This window comes from Macaca mulatta, chromosome 12, assembly GCF_049350105.2.
Source record: "Macaca mulatta isolate MMU2019108-1 chromosome 12, T2T-MMU8v2.0, whole genome shotgun sequence".
Taxonomy (NCBI): Eukaryota; Metazoa; Chordata; class Mammalia; order Primates; family Cercopithecidae; genus Macaca; species Macaca mulatta.
In genome coordinates this window covers 27,414,148-27,427,493 of record NC_133417.1, presented here as the reverse complement: position 1 = coordinate 27,427,493, position 13,346 = coordinate 27,414,148, and the positions used below count along the sequence as shown (strand labels likewise).

The 13,346-nt window shown below is 46.6% G+C and overlaps 1 protein-coding gene across 1 annotated transcript in view; it reads left to right on the top strand.

Moving 5' to 3' along the window:
- LCT (lactase) overlaps positions 1-13,346 on the top strand; it is a 55,838-nt gene that overhangs the window by 20,069 nt on the left and 22,423 nt on the right. The window contains exons 6-8 of the mRNA XM_015110009.3: positions 3,539-4,259; positions 8,761-9,406; positions 11,436-12,986. Of these exons, the coding sequence (XP_014965495.2) occupies positions 3,539-4,259; positions 8,761-9,406; positions 11,436-12,986 (2,918 nt within the window). The remainder of the gene's footprint in view (positions 1-3,538; positions 4,260-8,760; positions 9,407-11,435; positions 12,987-13,346) is intronic.

The following is a 13,346-nucleotide window of genomic DNA, read 5'->3' as shown; positions in this document are numbered from 1 at the left end:
AGATCTTATTGGAGACAGTGTGAGCTTGTGGGAGAGTGGCCAGGTTAAAGACAGATCTGACCCTCCTGCTGAAGTTACATGATGAGTAAGAGAAATGGGTTCTCTGTGCCCATTTCCTCAATATGAAGGGTGAAACATCCTCCCTGGGAGGAGACAGCATAGACAGGAAAGCCATCTGTTGCTACAGGCCAGACGCCTAACTCGACAACATTCTAGGGACAGAGGTTTGAATCTGTAGCTGGGTTGTAAATAATACCTTTCTGAATGACTGAAGTGCCAAAGAGGCAAATGATATGTAAAAATTAGAGCAGATTTTGAGGTTGTGCCCATAATTACATTGCTTTCATGCACGCATATCCCAATACGCTTCTTGAGTGAGTGAGAAAAGAATAGCACGGTAGCCAGCACTGGGAATTGCCCAGAACCTCAGCACTCCATGGAGGGGTATTACATGCATGAACTTCATGCACCATCGGTGGGACAAAGGCTGGAGACAATAATTGACTTCCAGACCTTCAGCCAGAGTTCTCTTTGTCATTCACCTCTGATATTTCCAGTGCAGCCCTGTTCAGGGTCCTTCAGTGACAACACCTCTTTCTACCTTTCCTCTTCCAGTGCTCGACTTTCCTGAGCCATATCCCCCTGCTATTGTTCCATCCTCTCAATCCACTTCAAATCAGCAGTTCAGATCAACAGACCCACAGCAGCAGCTGTACCTCAGGCTTTGTGTGGTAGTGCAGACTTGCAATGGACAGATTCGAGTTACCACTGCTCCCTGACCAAACTTGGAGTCAGCCAAGGACTGGCTGTGGCTTCAGGAAAGAAAACTCAAGAGGCCATAATAAAATGGGTTCCCCGAGAAGCCAGTGATTACAAGTGCTGCCAGCTCTGAGGTTCTCTCAGCACTTGGTGGTGCTTTGCCTGAAGGGGAGGGCCAACACGGGCTTACATTAAGTGGACAGCCAGGGGCTCCTACTCAGGGGGATGTGGTTGGAGAACCTGCTGAATGCAGGGGCGGTGGGTGGGGAGTGAGGACTAACATAGCTGTCTCCTTCAGAATTCTTGACCTTATAGGGGGGACAGACCCCAGAACAACTCTCACATGAGAATGCGGCAGGAGACACACACAACTGCACCCTAAAAAAGGGAGAACTTGGCCGGGCGCGGTGGCTCAAGCCTGTAATCCCAGCACTTTGGGAGGCCGAGACGGGCGGATCACTAGGTCAGGAGATCGAGACCATCCTGGCTAACACGGTGAAACCCCGTCTCTACCAAAAATACAAAAAATTAGCCGGGTGAGGTGGCGGCGCCTGTAGTCCCAGCTACTCGGGAGGCTGAGGCAGGAGAATGGCGTAAACCTGGGAGGCGGAGCTTGCAGTGAGCTGAGATCCGGCCACTGCACTCCAGCCTGGGCGACAGAGCCAGACTCTGTCTCAAAAAAAAAAAAAAAAAAAAAAAAAAAAAAAAAAAAAAAAAAAAAAAAGGAGAACTTAGGAGCCCTGGGTGTGAAGCCTGAGGAGCCATCATGTGCTAAATCCCTTCTGGTGGCCGGCAAACCCAGGGTTCCCAGCCCCAAGCCTGTATAGCAAGTTCTATTTCATCCCAGGGCGGTTTATTTGTTTCCTCAAAACTCTTTTCATGCAATCCAGGAGGACAGAGTCAGGGCCAGGAGGGCTGGGTGAGAGCGAGATTCGGAGCAGAAGAGGCTGTGTTTATGGGAATCGTGAATGCGCAGAGGCTGAGCACCGAGGGGCGGCGCCGCATCCCTGGGTGCGCTCCACAGTCGCACATGTGTTGAGATAATCAACAAAGGAGAGGATCATTTCCCTTTCCCCTTGCTCTAGCAAATGTCAGGGAGTTGATGCTGAGTGAAACAGAAGGCGCTTAGTTTCAGAAGACGCCTCCTGCAGGGTGACCCGGTCCCAGGCTTCGCTCTTTGAGAGGAAAATACCTGTGCAGTGTCCCTGTCACTTCTCCCAGTTCTGCGCCGTGGGCCAGCCTGGTATAGGCGCCATCGGCTCTCCACGCGATGGCTGTGTGACAGGGAGATGCTCTAGTACTCCACCTCCTTTTCCCCAGACATGTGCCGCACTCCTCAAGGCCGCCCTCTGCTGGCTGTAATTTGCAGCATGCATGCTTTCCCGCCTGCAGGACATGACTCTTGACTGTGAAATCAATTTAGAAGCTGGCAATTGGAAAAAAAAGAAAGAAAAAAGAGAAAAGGAGAGTGGGAGGGAGGAAGATGGACTAGAATAAAATAGAAAATATCAGACCACATTTCGTATAAATGCAGCATGCACTTTTATGTGATGTTTTATTTCATATGCATATACATATGTACACACACATATATGCACATAAACATGTATGTATATGAGGTTAAAAGCACAGAAGCTGCTCCACCACCTGCAAGCTGTGTGCAAGGAGAAGTTACTCATAACCAGGAATCCAGGCTCCTTTGTTGTTGCTTTGTCACCTTTAACAAGGTTTCTGCCTCATGGTCCAGGATGGATGCTTGAGCTCCTGCCATTATGTCTGAAATCCAAGCAGCATGAAGAAGAAAGGAGGCAGTAGCCAGGACTAATGTTTAGTCAGTCCACATCAGTGTACTTCTGTACCAGCTGATAATAGCTGCTGGCTCCCTGAAGTCAGGAAGTTTCTCCTTCCTTCCTTCCTTCCTTTCTTCCTTCCTTCCTTCCTTCCTTCCTTCCTTCCTTCCTTCCTTCCTTCCTTCCTCTCTTTTGTCTGTCTTTCTTTTCTTTCTTTCTTCTTCTTTTTTTGACGGAGTTTCGCTCTTGTTGCCCAGGCTGGAATGCAATGGCACAATCTCAGCTCACCACAACCTCTGCCTCCTAGGTTCAAGTGATTCTCCTGCCTCAGCCTTCTGAGTAGTTGGGATTACAGGCCCCCACCACCATGCCTGGCTAATTTTGTATTTTTAGTAGAGACGGGGTTTCTCCATGTTGGTCAGGCTGGTCTCGAACTTCTGACCTAGTGATCCACTTGCCTCAGCCTCCCAAAGTGCTGGGATTACAGGCGCGCACCACCGCACCCAGCCCGCATTTCTTTAAGTCTCAGTTTCCTCCTGTGCAGGGTGAGGATAAATCATTGTAGTACCCATATCATAAATTCGTTGGGAAAATTAAATGAGATAATACACATCCATTCTTATCACCGTGGCCAGTGCAGAATTAAGGCTCAATAAACTGGAGTCATGGTTATTATTAGCTATGTTTTACAAATAATGAATTATAAGAAGAATAAAGTATGGCACCAGCACTGAAGACAATATTCGAGGGCAATCTAATACAGAGAACAGTAGCATTGTTCCTATTTTAACCATGAAAGAGCAAGAATCATTCACCTCAGAAGGGGTAATAATAATAATTTTCCCATCTACCAGTTACTTCCTGCCCATGCCTTTGCAGATATGACTTTTGACTCAGTATTTCTGGAATCGTTTCTGATTAAACACAGTAGTCATCCATAGGGGGCATTTGTAACTGACATGCCCCTTTATGTCCCTTCAATACCGCAGCATGTCTTGTTCTCTGACTGGCAGCCTGGCCCTTCAGCCTGAAGAGCAGCAGGACCACGAGATCTCGGGCTCCTCTCCTGCCTCGGCCTATCAGAGAGTCTGGGAAGCATTTGCCAATCAGTCCAGGGCGGAAAGGGACGCCTTCCTGCAGGACACTTTTCCCGAAGGCTTTCTCTGGGGTGCCTCCACGGGAGCCTTTAACGTGGAAGGAGGCTGGGCCGAGGGCGGGAGAGGGGCGAGCATCTGGGATCCACGCAGGCCCCTGAACACCACGGAGGGTCAAGCGACGCCGGAGGTGGCCAGCGACAGCTACCACAAGGTGGCCTCTGACGTCGCCCTGCTTCGCGGCCTCCGGGCTCAGGTGTACAAGTTCTCCATTTCCTGGTCCCGGATCTTCCCCACGGGGCACGGGAGCAGCCCCAGCCTCCCAGGCGTCGCCTACTACAACAAGCTGATTGACAGGCTGCGGGACGCGGGCATCCAGCCCATGGCCACGCTGTTCCACTGGGACCTGCCTCAGGCCCTGCAGGATCATGGCGGATGGCAGAATGAGAGCGTGGTGGATGCCTTCCTGGACTACGCGGCCTTCTGCTTCTCCACATTTGGGGACCGTGTGAAGCTGTGGGTGACCTTCCATGAGCCGTGGGTGATAAGCTACGCAGGCTATGGCACCGGCCAACACCCTCCCGGCATCTCTGACCCAGGAGTGGCCTCTTTTAAGGTACTTCCCATCCCTGTAGCTCCTACTAATTGGAGGAGAAAGGACATTGGCTGGAAGAAAGTCATTATCTCTGTTTTATTCCATCAGCAAACCTTTACTTTTTGTTCTTTCTTTAAAGGAAATCAGGGGGAGGGAAGGAACCACAAATTATTAATTACATTGTTAATCACCTGGCCACGTGTAGTGGCTCATGCCAGTAATCTCATTACTGTGGGGGCCGAGGCAGGCAGATTGCTTGAGTCCAGGAATTCAAGACCAGACTGGGCAACATAGCGAAATCCCGTCTCTACAAAAAAATACAAAAATTAGCCAGGCATAGTGGCGCATGCCTGTGATCCCACCTATCCAGGAGACTGAGGTGGGAGGATCGCTTGAGCCCGGTATGCAGAGGCTGCAGTGAGCCAAGATTTTGCCACTGCACTCCAGTCTGGTCAACAGAGCAAGACCCTGTCTCAAAAAAAAAAAAAAAAAAAAAAAAAATTGTTAATCATGTTATTTTGTCCAGACATTGTACTGGTACTTTTAAAACATAATAGTTACTACATCCTCAGAATAGCACTGATGGATGAGTGAGGCTCAGACAGGATAAACAATGTGGTCATGATGACATTGCTAGTGAGTCGCCAGGTGGAAGTCAGGATTTGAGCCCGTGTCTTCTTGACTCCAAATCAAGTTCCTCATGTCACTTAGTGACAAGTGACAGAAAGCTCAACTCAAAGTGACAAACAAGGAGATAATTTACGCATTCAGGAGGTTTAAAATTCTTCATTTAGCCTGATCAGGGTGGAATTTTATCAGAGCACAAGCGAAGCCACCTCCCCAGTTCTCCCTCTCTTGTTCCCCTCGTCAGCTTTATTCTTGGGCTACTTTGCAGCCAGGTGGCAGCATCCTTGTTTCTGTTATTTCAAGAACAGTAGCGAAAAAAGCTCAGCTCTTTTCTATCCTTCCCAACAGAAGTGTCCCTGTGTCCTATGGTCTCTCAGTGGGCCGCATACCCACCCTGAACCCATTGTTGGGTCCTGGCCATGACAACTGACTAGGGTGGGCCAAGGACCTATGCTTTACTCCTCAATATGCTCGCTGAGAGCTGAGGAGGCAGAGAAGGAAGAGGCAAGGAGGCATTGGCTTTCCAGTTGCCAGTCAGGGCATCGTTTCAACAAGAAAGGGGTGTATACACTTGGCACAAAATTTTAAATGGTTATAGGTCTTTTCCATTATTTCCCTTTTTCTTCAGAATCTCCCAGAAAACCCACCAGCTTTCTCTGGCAGCGTTCTTCAGGATGGACGTGTTAGTCTGCCTTTTCCCTGTCACCGTTTGGGTTCTGTTCTTTTTTTTTTTTTTTGAAATGCAGTCTCGCTCTGTCACCCAGCCTAGAGTGCAGTGGCACGATCTCAGCTCACTGCAACCTCCACCTCCCAGGTTCAAGGGATTCTCCTGCCTCAGCCTCCCGAGTACCTGGGACTACAGGCACGTGCCACCACACCTGGCTAATTTTTTTTTTATTTTTAGTAGAGACGGGGTTTCACCATCTTGGCCAGGCTGGTCTTGAACTCCTGACCTTGTGATCCACCCACCTCGGCCTCCCAAAATGCTGGGATTACAGGCGTGAGCCACTGCGCCTGGCCTTGGGTTCTGTTCTTAAAGATGAGTATTTCCAGCCAGGTGTGGTGGCTCACGCCTGTAATCCCAACTCTTTGGGAGGCCAAGGCAGGCAGATCACCTGAGGTGTATATATATATACACACATTTATATGTATATATATATATATATACACACACACACTATTTCCTGTGCCCTGTGCTAGGTGTTAAAGAGGGGTCACAGCCATGCCCTGGACATGTTATAGCCTTTTGGGGAAGATGACACTAACACACATAGCAAAATTATAGAACTCTTCAAAAAGACCATAACAAGGGTGAGCTGGAACACCATGAATAAATGACTCCATGGAATGTCAAACATCGTAGCGCATAAGTCAGAGCTTCCCTTCAGCTCTTGAACAGCAAGTGACTGCACATATGGAGTCATTCCACCACCCACCTTCTGAAATTGGAAGATTTGAAATCTTCTGTTTCACTCCTTGTTATAAAATTTATCTAAACCTTTTCTTCTTAGGCTTTTCTTCCCCTTTGAACTGTGGCTCCTGAGATATCTTTACAGAGACTTTGATGAGAAAGTCCCCTTCACTCTTCTTCAATTCTTCCCTTTATTTATTAGTTGAATGTTAGAATACCATTGTCTTAGTGAGCTTGAGCTGCGATAACAAAACACCATAGACTGGTGGTTTAAACAACAGATATTTGCTTTCCACCATTCTGGAGCTGGGGAAGTCCAAGATCAAGGGACCAGCATGGCTGGGTTCTGGTGAGGGCTCTCTTCCTGGCCTGCAGGCAGCTACCTTCTTGCTGTCCTCATATGGAGGTGGCTGGAAGAACTCACTGGTATCTCTTCTTATAAGGACACTAATACCACCACCATGAGAGTCCCACCCTCACAACCTCCTCTAAACCTAATCACCCCTCAAAGGCCCCATCTCCAAATACTATCACACTAGGGATTAGGGCTTTGACATATGAATTTTGATGGGGGACCTCATTCAGTTCATAGCAACCATTGAGGAAAAAGTTTAAAGAAAAAAATGTCTTGGGACAGGCATAGTGGCTCACACCTATAAACCCAGCACTTTGGGAGGCCGAGGCGGGTGGATCACAAGATCAGCCTGGCCAACATAGTGAAACCCTGTCTCTACTAAAAATACAAAAATTAGCCAGGCATGGTGGCAGGCACCTGTAGTCCCAGCTACTCGGGAGGCTGAGGCAGGAGAATTGCTTGAACCCAGGAGGTGGAGGTTGCAGTGAACCGAGATTGCGCCATTGCATTCCAGCTTGGTGACAGAGTGAGACTCTGTCTCAAAACAAAACAAAACAAAAAAGTATTTTATTATTTTACAATATTTCCTTCCAATCTTGGCTTCTTTGCATTTATGATGTTGTCACAGGGCACCTCAGATTGTTGTTCACTGTTTACTTGATATCATGTCATTAGCACTTTTACCTATTATTAAGCGGTCGCTATGACTATTTTTGATGGTTGTCTAATATTCCACTGAGCTCCCTTCCTGACACTGGCTAATTTAGAAGAAAGACATCCTTGCTTTTGGGAAAGGAGCACAGTTTGCCATTCGAGTTTAGAACTCAATTAAGGACTAATATTTGGGATGTGAGAAGCAACCAGGCGTTTTAGTGATTATGGCATATTTTGACATGAAATTCTTCAGAGGTAAGTGTCATCCTCTTCAGATGATAAAAAGGAAAAAGGAAAGCAAGCTAAGATTTAGCAAGCTCACTCCTGCTCTCTGAGTTTCTGCTCAATGCTTTATATACATGTATTTAATCATCTCAGATGGATCCATAATTACCCACTTCTTGCCAACAAGTCAGCTGAAGTTGAGAGAGCAAATTGTCCAGGTTAACAAGTTAGTGACAGAATCAAGACTTAAATCTAGGCTTGTTATATTTCAGACACCCTCCTTTTGTCCCTGCTTCCCACAAAAAGCTGTTGCTGTTTGTAAGAGCATGAGTTAAGTCTACAAAGAAACTCCTAGTTTGGTTTTTCTTCTGAGAGTCCATTAAATAGAAAGAAGAACAAATAGGCAGGAAAGAGCCCTCCTCTCCCTTGTGTGCTAATTAAAATAATCCTCCCCATGGACTAATTTCTCAACAAGCACTTATTAAGGACAGAGGCAGAATAGCAGTGTGGGTAACAGTAACAGGCTTGGAGTCAGACTGCCAGGGGCTTGTTCTCACTTTACTCCTGACTCTGGGCCTTGTGGAGTTACTGCACAGCTCTGGATCTTGTTTTCCCCATCTCTATAGTGGTGGTAATAATTGTACCTGCCATATGAGGTTGTGGTGAGGATTACATGAGAGAATTCATTAAGTAGTAGGTGCCCAATACATGTTAGTTGTTATTGTTAATGTGGTTGTTGATGCTGTTGTTATTTTGTTGACAATGTTGAAGAATTGCTGTTGACTTGTTGACTTTGCTGATGATATTGGTGTTGACTTGTTGACATTGTTGACTTGATATTGTTGACCTTTTCACATTGGTGTTGACTTGCTGATGCCGTTCATGTTGGTATTGATGTTATTGATGTGAACATCGTTGGTATTATTGACTTGTTGACATTGGTGTGGATTTCTTGACATTGTTGACTTGTTGACATTGTTAGTATCAGTCCTAACTTGTTGTTTATGTTGTTAACTTGTTAACTTTATTATTGACTAGTTAACATCATTGACGTTAATGTCAATGTTGTTATTTGTTGATGACTTAATGTTAACATTAGTGCTGATGTTGTCAATATTGACACTGTCAATGTTGTTGTTGTCTTTATTGACTTGTTGACATTGTTGTTGACTTGTTACTGGTTCATTCGTCCTGTTGTTGTCATTGTTGTTATTACTAATCACTATATTTCCTTCTCACTTTTTCACAAGGTGGCTCACTTGGTCCTCAAGGCTCATGCCAGAACCTGGCACTACTACAACAGCCACCATCGCCCACAGCAGCAGGGGCATGTGGGCATTGTGCTGAACTCAGACTGGGCAGAACCCCTGTCTCCAGAGAGGCCTGAGGACTTGAGAGCCTCTGAGCGCTTCTTGCACTTCATGCTGGGCTGGTTTGCACACCCCATCTTTGTGGATGGAGACTATCCAGCCACCCTGAGGACCCAGATCCAACAGATGAACAGACAGTGCCTCCATCCTGTGGCTCAACTCCCCGAGTTCACAGAGGCAGAGAAGCAGCTCCTGAAAGGCTCCGCTGATTTTCTGGGTCTGTCACATTACACCTCCCGCCTCATCAGCAACGCCCCACAAAACACCTGCATCCCTAGCTATGATACCATTGGAGGCTTCTCCCAACATGTGAACCATGCGTGGCCCCAGACCTCATCCTCTTGGATTCGTGTGGTGCCCTGGGGGATAAGAAGGCTGTTGCAGTTTGTATCCCTGGAATACACACGAGGAAAAGTTCCAATATACCTGGCCGGGAATGGCATGCCCATAGGGGAAAGTGAAGATCTCTTTGATGATTCCTTGAGAGTAGACTACTTCAATCAATATATCAATGAGGTGCTCAAGGGTAAGAACAATGGATGTGCCAGTGATTGGAAGGTGGGTGGTACTTCTCCAGGTCTTCACAATTTTGTTTAATGGGACAAAGAAAGTCTCCTAGGGAAATGGAGCCAAAGAAAGCATTATTGGTAGTAATAATGGGGAGTCCTTCACATCAGCTTCCTAACTCTCTTTCCCAAAGGTTCATTCATGTCATTAATGTCTTTGCTCCTGTGATTTTTGTTTTGTTTTGTTTTGTTTTTGAGACCCAGGGTCTTGCTGTGTTGCCTGCTGAAGAGCTGGAGTGCAGTGGCATAAACATGGCTCACTGCAGCCTTAAAGTCCTAAGCTCAAGCCAACCTCCCACCTCAGCCTCTTTAGCTGGGACCACAGTGCACACCACTATGCCTGGCTTTTTTTTTTTTTTTTTTTTTGACACAGAGTCTCTTCACATTGCCCAGGCTGGTCTCAAACTCCTGGGCTCAAACAGTCTGCTCACTTCATCCTCCCAAAGTGTTGGGATTACAGGCATGAGCTACCATGCCTGGCCCAGTGTCCTTACTGCCTAGAATACCTCCGTCTACATTCTGCCCATCTGAGTCCTATGCAATTATCAAGTCTCATCATCTTTTTTTTTTTTTTTTAAGAGTCAGGGTCTTGCTTTATCACATAGGCTGGAAGAGAGTGGCATGTTCATAGCTCACTGCAGCCTCACACTCCTAGGCTCCAGTGATCCTCCGGACTCCAACCCATTAACTCTTCCCTCATTGCTCCAGCCACACTGGTCTTCATTTCCTCTAATTGACTATAAAATCTACATTCTATGCCATTGATTTTGATCCAATGGATCCACAACTACGGTCTCATTCTTGCCTAACGTACTATTTCATATGTCTTTGTATTCCAGTTGGAAAGGTATGGCAAATAGGTTTCATCTCACAGGTCAGTCCTCAGTTAACCCAGGATGTTCTTATCTTGAACTCATTAACTTAATTACATCTGCAAAGATCCTTTTTCCAAATAAGGTTGTATTCACTGGTACCAAGGGTTAGAATTTAGATATATCTTTTGGGGGCCACCATTCAATGCACTGTACCAGGGAATATATGTTTTAGGCTTTATTTATTTCTTTATTTTAATTTTTATTGTTTTAGACAGGGTCTTGCTCTGATGCCCATGCTGGAGCACACTGGCATGATCTTGGCTCACTGCAGCCTTGACCTCCTGGGCTCAAGTGATCCTCCCACCTCAGCCTCCCAAGTGGCTGGGACTACAGGCGCACACCACCAGGCCAGGCTAATTTTCTTTCTTTCTGTCTTTTTTATAGAGAAAAAAGACAGAGTCTGGTCATGTTGCCCAGGCTGGTTTATTTCTTTTTTAAAATATGAAATATGTTGTCACTTAATGTCAATATTACTAAACATAAATAAGGAAAAGCAAAAGCATATTGTTAAAAGATTGATTTATGTGTTCCATATAAAACCAAGACATCCTGGTGGTAACACATGGGACACATCCCTCCACTATTTATTTGAAGATGAGGATGCTCCTTTGCTTTGAGATTTATGGCCACAAAAGTGGCCTGATGTTTTGTGAGGATCTTGTGGATTTTCCTTTTATCCATTCTGAGGAGGAAAAAGGGTGAACATTTACGGGGTAACCCAACTCACCCCCAAAACTTTCATGTCAAAAGGAACACTTTTTAAAATCAACATTAGTAACAGAGACTATACTTCTAATTTTTCAGTAAAAACTATTTTATTGAAAAACAGTCCTCGCTGGTCCGAGGTAATAACTTAGTTGACTGTTCACAACGAGTTACAGATCAAACAGCTTCTAATACCCTGCTCCCCCTTCTCACTACTGCACTGACTGGTCTTCAAAAGATAAATAAATAAAATAGAGGTGTGCTAGCTCACTCCTGTAGTCAGTCCCAGCTACTTGGGAGGATCACTTGAGTCCAGGAGTTTGAGACCAGCCTGGGCAACACAGTGAGACCCCATCTCAATTAAATAAATTCATAAATAAATAAATCTAATTTTTATTTTTCTTCACAGCTATCAGGGAAGACTCCGTGGATGTTCGTTCCTACATTGCTCGCTCCCTCATTGATGGCTTCGAAGGCCCCTCTGGTTACAGCCAGAGGTTTGGCCTGCACCATGTCAACTTCAACGACAGCAGCAAGTCAAGGACTCCCAGGAAATCTGCCTACTTTTTCACTAGCGTCATAGAAAAGAACGGTTTCCTCACCAAGGGGGCAAAAAGACTGCCACCACCTAATACAGCAAACCTCCCCTCCAAAGCCAGAGCCTTCGCTTTTCCATCTGAGGTGCCCTCCAAGGCTAAAGTCGTTTGGGAAAAGTTCTCCAGCCAACCCAAGTTTGAAAGAGATTTGTTCTACCACGGGACCTTCCGGGATGACTTTCTGTGGGGCGTGTCCTCTTCCGCTTATCAGATCGAAGGCGGGTGGGATGCCGACGGCAAAGGCCCCAGCATCTGGGATAACTTTACCCACACACCAGGGAGCAATGTGAAAGACAATGCCACTGGAGACATCGCCTGTGACAGCTATCACCAGCTGGATGCCGATCTGAATATGCTCCGAGCTTTGAAGGTGAAGGCCTATCGCTTCTCTATCTCCTGGTCTCGGATTTTCCCAACTGGGAGAAACAGCTCTATCAACAGTCACGGGGTTGATTATTACAATAGGCTGATTGATGGCTTGATGGCAAGCAACATCTTTCCTATGGTGACATTGTTCCATTGGGACCTGCCCCAGGCCCTCCAGGATATCGGAGGCTGGGAGAATCCTGCCTTGATTGAGTTGTTTGACAGCTACGCAGACTTTTGTTTCCAGACCTTTGGTGACAGAGTCAAGTTCTGGATGACTTTTAATGAGCCCATGTACCTGGCATGGCTGGGTTACGGCTCAGGGGAATTTCCCCCAGGGGTGAAGGACCCAGGCTGGGCACCATATAGGATAGCCCACGCCGTCATCAAAGCCCATGCCAGAGTCTATCACACGTACGATGAGAAATACAGGCAGCAGCAGAAGGGGGTCATCTCGCTGAGCCTCAGTACACACTGGGCAGAGCCCAAGTCACCAGGGGTCCCCAGAGATGTGGAAGCCGCTGACCGAATGCTGCAGTTCTCCCTGGGCTGGTTTGCCCACCCCATTTTTAGAAACGGAGACTATCCTGACGCCATGAAGTGGAAAGTGGGGAACAGGAGTGAACTGCAGCACTTAGCCACCTCCCGCCTGCCAAGCTTCACTGAGGAAGAGAAGAGGTTCATCAGGGCGACGGCCGACGTCTTCTGCCTCAACACATACTCCTCCAGAATCGTGCAGTACAAAACACCCAGTCTAAACCCACCCTCCTATGAAGATGACCGGGAGATGGCTGAGGAGGAGGACACTTCGTGGCCTTCCACAGCACTGAACAGAGCTGCGCCCTGGGGGATGCGAAGGCTGCTGAACTGGATCAAGGAAGAGTATGGTGACATTCCCATTTACATCACCGAAAATGGAGTGGGACTGACCAATCCGAACGCAGAGGATACCAGTAGGATATTTTACCACAAAACCTATATCAATGAGGCTTTGAAAGGTATGTGAGGGTTCATTTCCCTTTAAAGAAACCTTCCCACATTCCCTGGGTCATGTGCCTGAAATGTTTTGCCAGGATGATTTATGAGCCCCCAACAGGTCTCTCTCTTAGGTCCCAACTCCATAATTCTTTATCTGTTTGGGGGTTATATGCTCCTTGAGAAGCTGGGGAAAAAGGCTATGGTTGTCTCTGCAAAGGAAAAGCACAAACACCACACACACAGGGTCCCCAGCAGAATATTCATATTGTCATGGGTCCATTCGTTCATTATTTTAGGTGCTGGGATACAGTAATGAACAAAACACAAATTTCTGCCTCCATAGAGCGTATCTTATGCACGTAAAACAAGAAAGTTGTGTA